Genomic DNA, 15,324 nt, shown 5'->3' with positions numbered 1-15,324 from the left:
TTTTTTTCCAGCGGCCAGGGATAAAACCATAACTATTTTGTAGCACTACATTATAGAAACATATATTAGTATTAAAAATTGTTCTAAGTAATATCGGAGCTGAGCTACGATTATTTTAGTATATTTATTTTTGCATCTTATGTTCACAAAATCAATAGTAATTAACGTTACTTTATGGAGCTATCCTTAACAAACAGGCGTAGAAAGAGTATATTAGTCTGTTGGATATATATTTCGCACTAACTATTGCCGACGACTTCGTCCGCGTCAAATATGAATAATTTTTCATACATATTTTCACACTGGATTTAACACTCGTCCGACTAAAATATAGCCAGACTTGAGACTATATTTCACTAGACAGTGGCTTTCAAAGGGCCGGATGCAATATTAGGCAATTATAATTATTGTTCTTGTCGTATTAATGTGTTGTGGGTAAAATGACTCTAGGGTGTTATTCCCATAGTATTATGTCGATTATTTCCACAATTTAACGAATTTTGCAGTATAAAAAGTAGTATGACGCCCGACTCCACCAGCTTTCAGCAGAATATTCAGTCCAGCTTTTAATCTACTTCCCGACTCATTACGGAAGTACAGCTGCAGGAATGTTTTATAGAATACTAGCTGTCCCGGTGAACTTCATGTCACTTTAAAACCCTGCCTGGACTTCTACGAATATTTTAAGACTAAAATCAGCCCAATCCGTTCAGCCGTTTTCGTGTTTTAGCGCGACTAACACATTTGAAAATCCATTTTTATTTTTTACTAGCTGTCCCGGTGAACTTCGTGTCACTTTAAAACCTTCCCTGGGCTTCTACGAATATTTTAAGACTAAAATCAGCCCAATCCGTTCAGCCGTTTTCGAGTTTTAGCGCGACTAACACATTTAAAAATCCATTTTTATATATAATAAGATATACGTATCACACTTATGAGCAGATTAACTATTTACTTACACAAAAAATATGAAAAAATCAAAACGGCCCTCTTTAAGAAATTCGAGAAAAAAATGGATTTGCATTTTTTTGCAAAAGCAAAATAAATAGTTAAAAAACTCATTAAATGACGGCGCGGCGCGTAGATTGTATGTTAAATGGTTAAGTCTTATCTAAAATGTAAGAATAACTAAAATTAAAAATAAATGATGAGATGAATAATTAATTGTTCTTGTATCTATAATCTATATCTACATGTTGTAACATAAGTGATAATACTTTAGTTAGGGTATACATTATTGTATAAAGTTCACTTTGAAAAGAGCAGGGCTGAAAGACCAAAAAAATTTTTTTGTGATTTGCGCGCCCTGACGTAAAGAGTTTCCCCATACAAAAGTGAAAAAAAAATCTCTTTCAGCGCTACTACTTTCACAGTAAACTCTAATACACGGGACTCATACACAGTACACACCCTAAAGAATTATCACTTAGTATTATTATACCCTGTATACTAATATTATTAAGTTGAAGTGTTTGTGTGTTTGAAAGTGCTAATCTCAGGAACTGCTTGTTCGATTTGAAAAAATGTTTTTGTATTGGATAGGCCATTTATTGAGGAAGGCTTTAAGCTAATAAATTACACCGTTTTATTGTATTTTCCTGAATATTCATGTTATGATTGAATTTACGTTTAGTTGAAAATACGAACTTAAAATGCCTAATATCTCGGCTCCGATACAGTTTAGCTATATGTCCCCTATGATAAAGTTTACTCCCCTTGATATGTTCTTTCATAAAATGCCGGTTTGGTGAGTGGCCGCGAGATTTGAAAATGACGCCAATATTACCCAAACCCCTTTAGAAATGCATCTACACGTCGCGTTGCGTCTCACGCAATTGAAATCTGTCAAATCCATACAAATTTATGCCGCGCCGCGCCTCGCCTCGCCTCGCCTCGTCGCGTTGCGGTCTGAATTGACCCTAAATTTCGAGATCTCTTCTGGGTCGGCCTACTCGTTAGTTCTGTTTACTCTGTAGGTACTAGGTAGGTAGCAGGGGAAGTAGGCAGTAGGTAGGTAGGTAAGTAAATTTTTATGTAAAAACTTTATACTTGGTCTTAAATCATCATAATATTAATACGCGAACGAATAACTTTGTAACCCTTTTTACGAATAATGGGGAAACGTAGTTTCATGAAATTTTGCACGTTATAGTTTATATGGTGAAGGAGTGCATCGAAGTAATATTATTTTGAAATTATGCTTTTATCATACATTTTTTTAACAAATAAAACATTACACACACTACAACACACACACATGAGAAAATATGACAGATTTCTTAGTGACAAGCCTATACATACGAATTATACTCTTTTATTTATGGTTGAAGTCTGTTGACAACAAATTGACAAATTGAAAATGGATTATAGTTTTTTTTATTGAATCTAAGATACTATTAGACAATGCTTACACGGCCAGTCTGAGATCAGCTAAGTCCCAGAGACAAGAGTTGAAAAAAATTATAAAGTCAATATTTTTTACATAATATAGGTAGTAGTCCTAATATCGTTGAAATTAAGGTCGAATTTCGACCATTGGGCGATCTCTAGTTGAAAAAAATGTCCAAAATTATAATTACAATCATAGACTTAATATATTACAATAATAATTCATCTCAACGGCTTGCCAAAAATGAAAACTTTGCGCATTTAAAAGGCTATTACGCCGACGTCCAACCTGCAGTTAAAATTCAAAACGTGCTATAAATTATAATTGCACAACGTCGTATTTGCATTTTGCTAATATGATCATTATTATGTACTTAAAATAAGGCTTAATTTCCTTTGGCCTATATGAAACATTTTTTGAAACATTTTTCTCTTGACTGACTAGGAATTTTAGAATCATAAATACCAAATAAGTAAGTATAGAAAAACGTAGATTTAAAATGCATTTGCAGGGATATTTATTTGCGTGGAACGGTCTATTAGCGTTATTTTTTATAATAACAAAAAAATGTTAATAGTGTTAGCTAGTAATTAATTATGTGGCGTTTCCTTTTCAAGCTTTATTGGTTAGTAAAACTTCTTACTAACAAGGTAGTGGCAAGTTTGAGATTCCAGATAGTCTAATAGTAAATGCCAAGCACCCACACAAAGGGAAAATATCAAAGGCTAGGCCAGTGCCTCATAGTAAATGAAGATTATAAACCCAAGTGTATTTGCTATAAGAAATGTACGGTTCCCAGAAATGTAGAGATTTCAGAGTTTTTAAGAGGATACACCAGGGGCGAGAGAAATTGAAAATAGGTATTTGAAAATGTATTGCTGTCTCACCAATCTCAAGTCTCCCACTGCAGAGCGCGATAGAGACAACACGACAAACGTTCTAATAAAAGAACAGTAAAACTTCAATTCGTTGTCCGCTGATTCCTTCTCCAAAACTTAACCGATTTAAGTAATTTTTTCATTAAGAATTAAAGCAAGGCTTGAGCTGTGTTCCTATGTTTTATTTTTTTTTGTATATTCTAGCCAGTTTTGTTTTCTGGGTGTTTGAACACAGAGGAAAATCTGGCCATTTTTTTGGGTTTTTGGACGTTCTTATCTTTTTTAATAATTAAATTATGAAAAAAAAGAAAACATAGGGACATGCTAATAGTGGCCATAGATATTCAGGAAAAAAATCATAACTCTACCGGCATAATCCAGGGAGGAAACAGAGGACAGCTTTTGTATGGAAAAACGGCTGTGTGGAATCCTCTTAATAGGTCGCTGTTAAACTGTCTTGTTTCAAATGATCTATAGAACATGACTGCATTTATAACTCAGTACATTATTTTTGTGGGATGATACACAAATGCTTAAGGTTGACCCTTAATATTTATAATAGCGCAGAGTCGAAGCGAAGCGAAACGAATTATTAAAACTGGGTAGGTATAACAAATTCAACCTTAACTCCAAAGCGTTAAGAGGAGTCCACACCGCCCTTTTTTCCATACAAACGTTGTCCCCTGTTTCCTCCCTGGATAATGCTAGTAGAGTTATAATTTTTTTCCTGAATATCTACGGCCACTAATACAATGTCCCTATGTTTTCTTTTTTTTTCATAATTTAATTATTACTTAAATAAGATATGAACGTTCAAAAACCCAAAAAAATGGCCAGATTTTCCGCTGTGTTCAAACGTCCAGAAAACAGATTTGGCTAGATTATACAAAAAAAAGCAAAACATAAGAACACAGCTCAATCCTTTTTTTAATCTTTAATGAAAAAACTACTTAAATCGGTTAAGTTTTGGAGAAGGAATCAGGGGACAACGAATCGTTGATTTTCTGGATTTTCTGCAGTTGTCTCTATCGCGTTCTGCGGTATAGGCTTAAGGTAAGGGAGACAGCTATAGATATTACACGTACCTTTTTTTTTTATTTCTCTAGCCCCTGGTGTATCCTCCTAACGCACTTTATTACTTCTGAGAGTTTAAGAGGGCGCTCGATGCGCCCGACCAACGCTGATTGGCCTCGCAGAAGTAATGTATGCGTTACGCTCTGGAGTTAAGGATGAATTTTCTGTGTTCAGTTTTTGGGAATTCGCTTCGACTCTGCGCTAGTATAAATTGACCCTAACAGTGTCCTTATTATCTATATTTTCTTGACAATAATAATTTATCTCGTTCTACACCAGTGTATATAAATTAGTATTAATAAAGTACATGATAGCGTTACAAAATAACTCCTATTTCATCCAGCACTGGTGTAAGAGTGACTAATGAGAGCATTTTGTAGATTTATTATACCTACCAACTTAGTTTTACTGATGGCATAAAACCTAAGCTTGGGGATCTTCAACAAATCCTATTCTTTGACTACAATTTACGGTTTTGCCAAACTACAGGTTTCTTGCATTATTTTGCTAGTAAAATAATCTCATGAAAGAAATAAAAAAGAAGAAGAAATATCTTCGAGTCTTTTTCGACAAGATCATGATTATTTTATTGTGAACGGCCAATACGAGGAACTAGTAAAAAAGCTATTTTTCTCTTTACTAAAACTATGTCCTGAAGTAGTCCTGTAGTTTTAAAAAAGAATTCATAGGATTTTTAGGTAAATATTTCAAGAGAAAATTCTCATTATTTACGATATGGAACTTGGAAGCGAGTTATAAACAGATTTCCTGTTCCTTCCATCAAAAGCGCTAGATAAATATTTAGGGCCTGTTTCACCACTTCCTGATAAGTGCCGGATAGGCTATGCACAACTTAACTTGACAGATAGAGTATGGAGTATCTGTCAGATAAATTGTGGATAGGTAATCTGGAATGGTGTTGAAAATAATATAAAATTATAAACTGTCAAAAATGAAGAAACTGTAAATAATTTACAAAATCCTCAGAAACCCATTAAAGAGTATTCTTCCTACAGGTAACTATTCGCGCCTGGTCGTCTACTTTCGGTTCGAGAGGCAAATCGGTCACCACCTCATCCAGACCTTCGCGCCGTCTTCGCTGGTGGTGATGCTGAGCTGGTTCAGCTTCTGGCTCGACCTGGACGCCATCCCGGGAAGGGTGACCCTGCTGGTGACATGCATGCTGACCCTGGTCACCATGTTCACTGGGCTCAGGGCTGATATACCACCGGTCGCTTACGTAAAGGTGAGAGCAGAAATTATATAAAACTGTAGACCAGTGTTTCCCAACTGGTTTTCAGCCACCAAGAAATCAAGCACAGTTTGCACAGACCCCCTGAATAAAATAAATACCAAAAAAAAAATGTACGATCCAGAGTTGACACCGCGGACATACATACACTAGCCGCTAGCGGTGTCCGCGAACCACAGGTTGGAAAACACTGCTGTACAACAAAAATAATGATGATGACAAAAAGCGGAAAGATTTTTAACATATTACAGTTTACTTTAAACGTCTCAATAATAAGATGATTTCATAGTATTGATATGCAATAAAAGGTTCAGATAATTTATCATTTCAATGCTTACACGGCCAGTCTGAGATCAGCTGAGGCTGAGTCCCAGAGACAAGAGTAGAAAAAAATATGATAAAGTCAATATTTTTTTATAATTAAATATAGAGTAGTAGTCCTAATGTCGTTGATCCTAAGGTCGAATTTCGACCATTGGGCGATCTCTAGTACTTATAATCTACGAATAATAAAAACTAAGGAATCGTAACTCCCATACTATTAACCGTTTTAAATTTGGTACCTTTTGATCTGTCATGTAACGTCAGCCTAGTACCGCTTAAGGTCACCTAAATATAGCAAATATATTGAAATGTGTATTGTGTACCTAAGGTACACTTTTTTGACAAGTATTGTGGAGCATGTTTTTTAACGGAGTTACTTTTCCTTAGTTTTTATTATTCGTAGCTTATAATAGTATTTATTAAGCTTAGTACTCTTTTATGCACGTATTCCTCCAAGTTTTAAATTCAACTGTTTATGTTTAACAAAAGGAACAAAGATACCACGTCCGAGAAGAAACGCTTTAATAAACACTCTGAATTATTATCTTTAAATGAGTTAACACAGCTTAGAGTGAAATTTCCCTGAAACATAATACTTACTAATAAGATTTTTAAGCTTACGGGAAAACTTGAACCAACTTGTTCCGTTTTTAATACCTTATTAAGATTTTCTACGAAATAGCTTGGTTATACTACGTAAAGAACGATGTGTTGAGTCATGAACTCATGGATAATGTAATGCTACATTTTTCATGACTGACAACACACCTGTTGTTTTCTTACAATTTAGTAATAATATTTTGTTAAAAAACAGCTTTGGGTATTTACGTTTTGTGCATAAGTACTCTTAGGAATACATTATAGACTACAGGCCCATGTCGAAAATGGATGGGTCATATGAACCACCGGACCACGGAAAAAGAGAGGCGGTTGTATTGTAACCCTCGATTATTTCCCCTTGTCGTATTATTTTTGTACGGCATTGCGGAATTATTGATTCGTAGCTGTATTCAAACAGTATGAAACTGATGCCGTACAAGTGACATATTTTACCGTGGAAATTTTCAGAAAATACCGACTTCGTGGCGCACTATTTTTTGTACTGCACTGCTCGCTTTCTTATTATTTTTCATGTATCTATCGATGGTAAAAATGTCGTACAAAAATATTTTTTTTAAGAGCCTATGCAGTCTCACTGCTGGGCAAAGGCCTCCCACAAGTCCTTCCATTCATCCCGATCCATCGCCACCGTCGGCCAACCTGGCTTTTATGTGTTCATAACTGCTCTATATGCTGTAACTGAATTAAATGTTGTGGCGGTACAATGATGACAACAACAACGTTTATATAACGACAATCAAGAACAACGACAATGATGGTGATGAGAATGCTCAAAATATAAATGATGATGTTTCTGATTTTCAGGCGCTAGATCTATGGATGGCAGGCTGTATGATGTTCGTGTTTGCCGCACTCGGGGAGTTCGTGGTGGTGAAGGTGCTAGACAAGCAATACCAGATGAACAAGAGCAAGGCTGAAGCCGTGCCGAGGATCATACCTGTGGTAAGAAAGAAAGAGCATTAGAGGGAAATAAAAGTATTAACATAAAACAGACGCGATTCGGCAACTTTTGTCGTGTTGTCTCTATCGCACTCTGCGGTGGGAGACTTGAGATTGGTGAGACAGCAATACATTTTCAAATACCTATTTTCAATTTCTCTCCCCCCTGGTGTATCCTCTTAAGCGCCTTAGAAAAAATCTCTATCCCAAAAACTACTGAATCGATTTTGATGAAACTTGCAGTATTCCCTAAGTTGGACAGTACCTAGTACAAAAAAAATTGAATCGGACTTGTAGTTCCGGAGATATGTGGACACAAACATAAAAACATACATACATACACTTCTGAAAGGCAGTTCTGGAAATATTACATCATTAATACATACGGGTCGAATAGATAAAATTCCTTTTATCTTATCTATTCGAGCCGGCCAAAATCTTCGTACCGATAGTACGTATAGAGAAAATAAATAAAGTATTTTTAATCTAGTTCAGAGAAGGTTGTTTGAAGGTTGTAAGCTACTGTAATTGCAATTTGTGTTAAGGTAGTAGATTGTCTAATAAACCTAAAATGTTGTTTTGTTTTCCAGGGAAAGGGGTATAAAGATTTTTGTATGGAGCCTGGCTGACCTACTTTCCGCCATTGTGCTTTTTCGCGTTCACGAATATATTTTTTTTTTCAAAAATGGATAGCGGCGCGGCGTACCGCTATCCATACCGTAGTAGGTCGGCCAAAATCTTCGTACCCCTTTCGAATTCAGGAATCACGTACTGCGCTGAGAATTGTTATAAAAAAAAAAAAAAAATAATATATATATATATATATATACAGGGTGTAACAAAAATAAGTGATAATACTTTAGGGTGTGTACATGTTCCTTGTAGAGAGTTCACTGTGAAAGTAGCAGCGCCGAAAAACCAAAAATTTTTTTCACTTTTGTATGGGGAAACTCGTGACGCTCGGGCCCTTGCCCATACAAAAGTGAAAAAAAAATTTCGTCTTGCAGCGCTGCTACTTTCACAGTGAACTCTCTACAAGGAACACGTACACACCCTAAAGTATTATCACTTATTTTTGTTACACACTGTATATATATATATATATATATATATATATATATATATATATATATATATATATATATATATATATATATAAATGGATTTCCAATTGTGTTAGTAACTCGAAAACGGCTGAACGGATTGGGCTAATTTTAGTCTCACAAAATATTCGTAGAAGTCCAGGGAAGGTTTTAAAGTGACACGAAGTTCACCGGGACAGCTAGTATCATATATTTTCAGACAAAGAAGTCCATATTGAACGTGTTAGCCAATTTAATTTTAGCCAGACAGTTTTACCTGAGACAGATCTCAAAGCTGTGAAGGCTGATGAACTATCTCAATCTATGCTCGTACCGTTTGTCAGATCTCTAACTTTACCACACTATTAGACCCTACGTTGCTTTGCATCGTAACGTTATCACTAAACTATAAGCACAAGAACCGCGAGGTATCAGCATGGGAACCATGTGGTATAAGCACAGGAACCATGCGGTATAAGCACGGGAACCGTTTGGTATAAGCTCGAGACCCGCGCCGTTTTAAGCGTATCTAACAAGCTCCTAATACCTCTACAGCGTCTCAACAGTGACAAAGGTTCCTGCGGCACAGTTGCTGCATGGGAAGGCGGCGGTGTTCGGTGCCGGAAGGTGGATCTTACGTCACCCACGTCACCACCAGCGTCGACCCCGGCGGTGCACCCAGCGCCGAACCCACCGCACCTGATGGGGGTTGAACGAAGGCAGAGCATTCTGCAGGTATTTACTTTTATACTTGCGGGTAGAATCCCCACCTACCAAAGATGATTAAAAGCATTTTCTGGGCGCAAAAAGGTTCTCTTTACTTATTATTGTTTTAGTTATCGTTCTTATGGTGAAACCACATTATGGCCTATGGGTACAGCAGAGCACTTCAAAAAATTTTTATCATTCATTAAATCCAGAACTTTATTTACTACACAAGAACACATTGCCTGTACATCCGCGCTGGTGGGTAGCCTGTTCCTATTTTGAATGGCTTATTAAATGCATTGCATCGTCATCTTGCAATGTGAGCTGATCCTAAGTCTTAGCAGATTTTTTTAAATTTTTTGTTAGCCTAAACTCTCCCACTGCTGGGCAAAGGCCTCCCCCAGGGTCTTCCACTTGTCTCGCTCCAGCGCCACCGTTGACCAGTCCGGCTGGTACGCCCTTAGATCATCGCGCCAGAAATCTTTTATCCCAGCTAATGTGATTCTGATGCTCTCAAATATGGTTTGAATACTTATTAATTTATTTTCAGGTGGCCTGGCTCGATGCTGACACTGGACAAGAGAGGATTCTCTGGCGGGAGATAGACAAGCTGTCCCGGGTTATATTCCCGGCATTATTCCTGCTATTCGTGACCATGTACTGGCCAGTTCTGCTGCTGAAAACCAAGGCTTCTTCATAACCATCGGTGGATCCTTTAGTGGCTTAAGCTGCAAGCATGTTGTGTCAACTTACTTTGAAATACGTTATAAGAGATAAAAACTAAAACTAGGCCTTTACATCCGTTGTGGATGCTTTATACAGTATTTTTTCAGAGCGAAGTAACCACTCCGCAAATACTGTAGTGCCTAGGACAAGATTTTTAAATGTCCGTATGGTTGCCCAAGCGCATACGGCATTCTCGCATCATAGTCAGCCTACTCCAGAGGAAAGAACTAGTCAATACGTCTGGGACGAACTTGTGGGTTGTGGGTTTCACGATGTTTTCCTTCACCGTTACAAAAATTACAAACCTAAGAGATAAGACAGACTATAATTGCTATATAAAATATTTGTTTGTGTGTGTGCACCCACCCTCATGTGTTTTGTATATTAATAATCTGTCTTAAGACTATCTTGTCTCGACTCTCGAAGAAGCTTATTTCTTTACTTTATTGAGGAGAAATGGAGAAAAAAAGTGATAAGCCAAAGTGATTCATGTACCATCGAAGAAATTAATTCATGCATGCAGGCACGTCATGTGGTCGGATCATGTCAATTCAATGTTATGACCCGGGAGCCAGGTAAATTGGTCACTCATTTCTTCCCGAGCGTAACTTTGTAAAATGCATAAGGGACTTATAATATGAATACTAGCGACCGTCTGCTGCGACTCCGTGGGGTGGGCGGTGGCAGCCTCCCAAAGATGAAGAAAAAAAAAAATTCAGTCATTTCCTACCATTTGTAAAATTTATCAGAGTATAGTCTAAGTATTATTTTGAAAGAAAAACATAGTCAGCTGACCATAACACGATGGATTATTCGTTAGCTGGCTCCTTGAACATGAAAAAAACATTTTTTTTTTATGAAATAAGGGGGCAAACGAGCTAACGGGTCACCTGATGGAAAGCAACTTCCGTCGCCATGGACACTCGCAGCATCAGAAGAGCTGCAGGTGCGTTGCCGGCCTTTTAAGAGGGAATAGGATAATATGGGAGGGTAGGGAAGGGTAGGGTATAGGGGAGGGAATAGGGCCTTCCCTATTCCCTCCCCTATACCCTACCGGAGGGCCAATCCCCTACCCTATTCCCTTGAATAGGGTAGGGGATTGGCCCTCCGGTAAACTCACTCACTCGGCGAAACACAGCGCAAGCGCTGTTTCACGCCGGTTTTCTGTGAGAACGTGGTATTTCTCCGGTCGAGCCGGTCCATTCGTGCCGAAGCATGGCTCTCCCACGTTGATTATATTATATTTTCAATGATTTCCTCTCAGCTAAAAAATTACCTGGTGATCGTTTATATGCTACTATGAATGAAAATTAATGTCAGCTTGCTGTATCTCTTTATTTTACGAAGTTTTGGTTGGGACGGACTTGGTCATAACTGGTTCCAGTAGCCTTAGCACAGCCACCAGTAGAAATGCGAAAGTATGGACAAACTGTGGAGATAAACTCAAGGTAGCGTTCCGATCTTTTTTCGTTCCCAAAAATTCAATTAAAATGCCACTTTATGACAGACTATAGTCCTAAAAATTCAAATAATATCCTACTCTATGACATATACTATATGAATGAATGAATATACTTTATTGTGCACACAGTTACAGTAACAACAAACATACGACAAAAACACATAAAATGACGAGTACACAAAGGCGGTCTTATTACTAAATAGCAATTTCTTCCAGACAACCTTTGGAAGGAAGGGAAACAAAAAGTTGCTGGAGAAAGGGCGTTGTGCTTAAAGTATATTATCTAATTACAATTAAAAAGCTTAAAGACTTAACATTAATACATTACATATAAATACTATCCTATGAAATAAATACACACATAATACATACATACAAAATATTATAATAAAATAAATATTTATCAAAAATATATATTTTATATAATAATTAATAATAAAATACATATAATTATATAATAATATATACATACTATAATATACATAATATAATTTACGTAATATATTGGCACATGAAAGTATATACAGTACCAAATAAATTAATGTCATGACTCGTGCCATATCAGTCCATACTAAGATCACATCTTTAGATAGTAATCCTTAAGGGAGGACTTAAATGTATTCAAAGTTTTAGAGAGTCTCACCCTGGTAGGTAGAGAGTTCCAGAGTAGAACGGACTGTACGGAGTAAGAGGAATGGAAATATTTTGTGTGGTGGATAGGGATATCTAGGAGGAGATTTTTGGATGAACGCAGCTCCTGTCTGTCAGGGCGACGGAAGTTAAAGATGTCCTTCAGGTATTTAGGGCTGTTAGGATCGAATAGGATGGTATAGAGGAAGGAAAGTGCACGGGCATTGCGTCGAAGGCGGATTGGTAACCATTTTAGTTTATTGCGGAACTCAGATATGCGATCAAACTTCCGCAAGCCCAGAACGAACCTGATTGACATATTCTGAAGGCGCTCCAGTTTCTTGAGTTGGTCTTCGGTCAAGTTGATGAAGCAGGCATCTGCGTAGTCGAGGAGTGACAGAAATAGCGATTCCGCTAAGGCTACCTTAGTAGGTACTGGCAGTAAATACCGAAGTCGCTTTAGGGAATGCCACGTTGAGTACACCTTCCTACTAATCTCCTTCAGTTGATATGACCAGGAAAGATGCTCATCAAAGAGAACGCCGAGATTCTTCACAACCTTACTATATGGTAAAGTTACGCCGTTAATTGATACCGAGGGAAGAGTGGCCCAGTCAATTCTTGATACGAGCCCCGGACCGCCAAGTATTATTAACTGAGACTTATCAGGGTTAATCAGAAGTCCATGTTCTCTGCTCCAGTTACATATAATTCATAAGTCTCGGTTAATAACATCCACGGCTGCTGGTAGCGCATCAAGAGTTGACTGGGTATATATTTGCAGATCATCTGCGTACAAATGGAAGTGGGCAAAAATAAACAATGTAATAAAATTAATAAAAAGCGCAAAGAATAATGGGGAAAGGACGCCACCTTGAGGAACACCGGCAGTAGTGTCGGTCCAGTCTGAAAAAAATTCCGAAATTTTAACTCTCTGCCGACGACCCCCAAGGTAACTTCGGAGTAATTGGATTACAGAGGGAGAAAAGTTAAGAGTCGCTAACAAAGCAATAAGTACATCATGGTCGATAGAATTGAATACTATAGTATGTCATAAAGTGGCATTTTAATTGAATTTTTGTCGGTCGCGATTGGCCGCGGTAAAGATCGGAACTGCACCTTTAGTTCATGTCCACAGTTTGTCCATACTTTCGCATTTCTACTGGTGGCCGTGCTAGGGCTACTGATCTATTAGCAGTGATCTGTCGGATGGTTTATCACAACGCATCTAAACTACGCAGGTCCACCATCTGACTATGAATCTAGTTCTCAGTACATATAAAATATTATATAACAATATATTTATACCAAAGAAGGATAGAATAATGCTTACAGGAAGTTTTGTGATTGAATATTGATATTTAAAATGTATTGTTGTTTGTAAATATATATAAAATATAGTTTATGCTTAAGTAAATACATACATTGTTGAATATTTTACATGCGTTGGTTAGGTAGGTACATGCTTTTTCTACCGGTTATAGTTTTTAAGGCCACTTACAACTTTTTTTAGGTCTCTTTGGTGGGGCGAGGAGTGAGCGTCCCAGGGTGCAACTGTAACACGCTATTGGCTAATTATTAGTAGCTTTTGAACACATATAATTGTTGTGCTTCTGTGCGATCTTAAAGTTGTGCGAGGCCTAACTTTTTGTAGATAATAATAATCAAAACTAATATAATAATGAAAATTATATTATATGAAATAGATATATTATTACCTATTATCTAGGAAGTACAGGAATCTCATAATATAAAAAACAAAAAATCTTGTGCACAAAATAATATAGGTACTCTAGCTGTGTAAATATTAACAATTTCTTGTAAAAATCTTTTTTTTTTCTTTTAAACTTGCATAAAAGAAAATAATCTTATTTGAACATAGTGTTAATCGCATAAAGGGTGTTTTTGTATGAAAATTGGCTCTACCATAAAAAGTATTTTTCCCCAGACTCGGAAGTCGGAACGAAAAATTATGTAACACGTCATCGTTATTATTGTTTGTATATATTTTATATTCAGTGTATCTTAAAATACACAAGAAATTTAAGAAGAAAAAACGTTTTCATAAAATGTCACGTATTGCCTGCACGTAGATTGTAGACAGTGTGCACAATATAAATTACATACAGTAACATACTTACAACTACATCTTCTACAACTAGGCCGCCCAAATACATCTTCGTGATTTGAGATAACTTGAAGTTGCAAAACAATTCTCGAAACGTGTAATGCTGGCTTCTCACAAAGCGTTATTTCACGAGCCGCTCGAGCCACGCCGAGCCGCGCCTTTGAAGTTACCGACTTCAATAGGATCGGACGCGCCTGCTTGAGCCAGCCTACGCCACCTCGACTATATACTTCACACGGCGCGGCTCGTGATATTACGCGCCGAGAGAAGCCATCATAAGACGTTATAGTTTTAAATTATTTACACGAAATATGACGTGTTATCGTCATTTCATATAACTTTAAATGCTAAAACAATGCGTCGCTTGCACGTAAAACTTATATTTGTGTTAAGCTGGTTTCGATCATAGAGATAAATTACTGCATGTTATTTATACTGTGTATGGTAGTCAGCAGTGCGCAATTTTTCAGGTTCTTTTTACGTTGAGCCTTAGAAGCCTAAATTATTTTCTGGTAATAATATCCAGGTAAAGCCAACCGAGGTAAATTATTTTGACAGCTACATACATAGAGATTTTATGCTAAAATGAGATTTGAAGTCTAGATAGGTAAAGAAATATAAATAACTAGATGACGCCCGCAACTCCGTTGCGCCAAAATTAGTTTATCGCGTAGGAACCGTACATTTTTCCAGGACAAAAAGTATCCTATGTTCTTTCCCGGGACTCAAAATATCTCTGTACCAAATTTCAGCCCAATCGGTTCAACCTTTTAGGCGTGAAGAGATATCAGACAGACAGACAGACAGACACACTTTCGCATTTATAATATTAGTATTTAGTATGGATATAATGAACATGAATAATATAATTATTATTATCGCGAGATTTAAAAACAAGACGAGTATAATTATTTTAAAAACTTTAAAATTTTTTGACTTTGCATTTTCAAAAATATTTGCAGTACCCAAAAACAGCCAGTTAATTCAAAGTTCATTATAAATGAAGAGAAAATACTACATTTTTTACCCGTGTTTTTTACCATCTCCTAACGTAAGTTTTAAATCAACCAATGACAATTAGAGACGTGTCATGTGAGTGGAAGAATCAGAA

The 15,324-nt window shown here is 36.8% G+C and overlaps 1 protein-coding gene across 1 annotated transcript in view; it reads left to right on the top strand.

Annotated features, from left to right (window-relative positions):
• LOC121728651 (glycine receptor subunit alpha-1) overlaps positions 1-10,029 on the top strand; it is a 75,881-nt gene extending 65,852 nt beyond the window's left edge. The window contains exons 8-11 of the mRNA XM_042116875.1: positions 5,358-5,587; positions 7,343-7,480; positions 9,115-9,294; positions 9,818-10,029. Coding sequence (XP_041972809.1) covers positions 5,358-5,587; positions 7,343-7,480; positions 9,115-9,294; positions 9,818-9,967 — 698 coding nt within the window. The 3' untranslated portion in view covers positions 9,968-10,029. The remainder of the gene's footprint in view (positions 1-5,357; positions 5,588-7,342; positions 7,481-9,114; positions 9,295-9,817) is intronic.
• The last annotated feature ends 5,295 nt before the right edge of the window (positions 10,030-15,324 follow it).

The sequence above is a fragment of the Aricia agestis genome, chromosome 7, assembly GCF_905147365.1.
Source record: "Aricia agestis chromosome 7, ilAriAges1.1, whole genome shotgun sequence".
Lineage (NCBI taxonomy): Eukaryota > Metazoa > Arthropoda > Insecta > Lepidoptera > Lycaenidae > Aricia > Aricia agestis.
The sequence above is the reverse complement of the archived record's forward strand: the minus strand, read 5'-3'. Positions and strand labels throughout refer to the sequence as shown.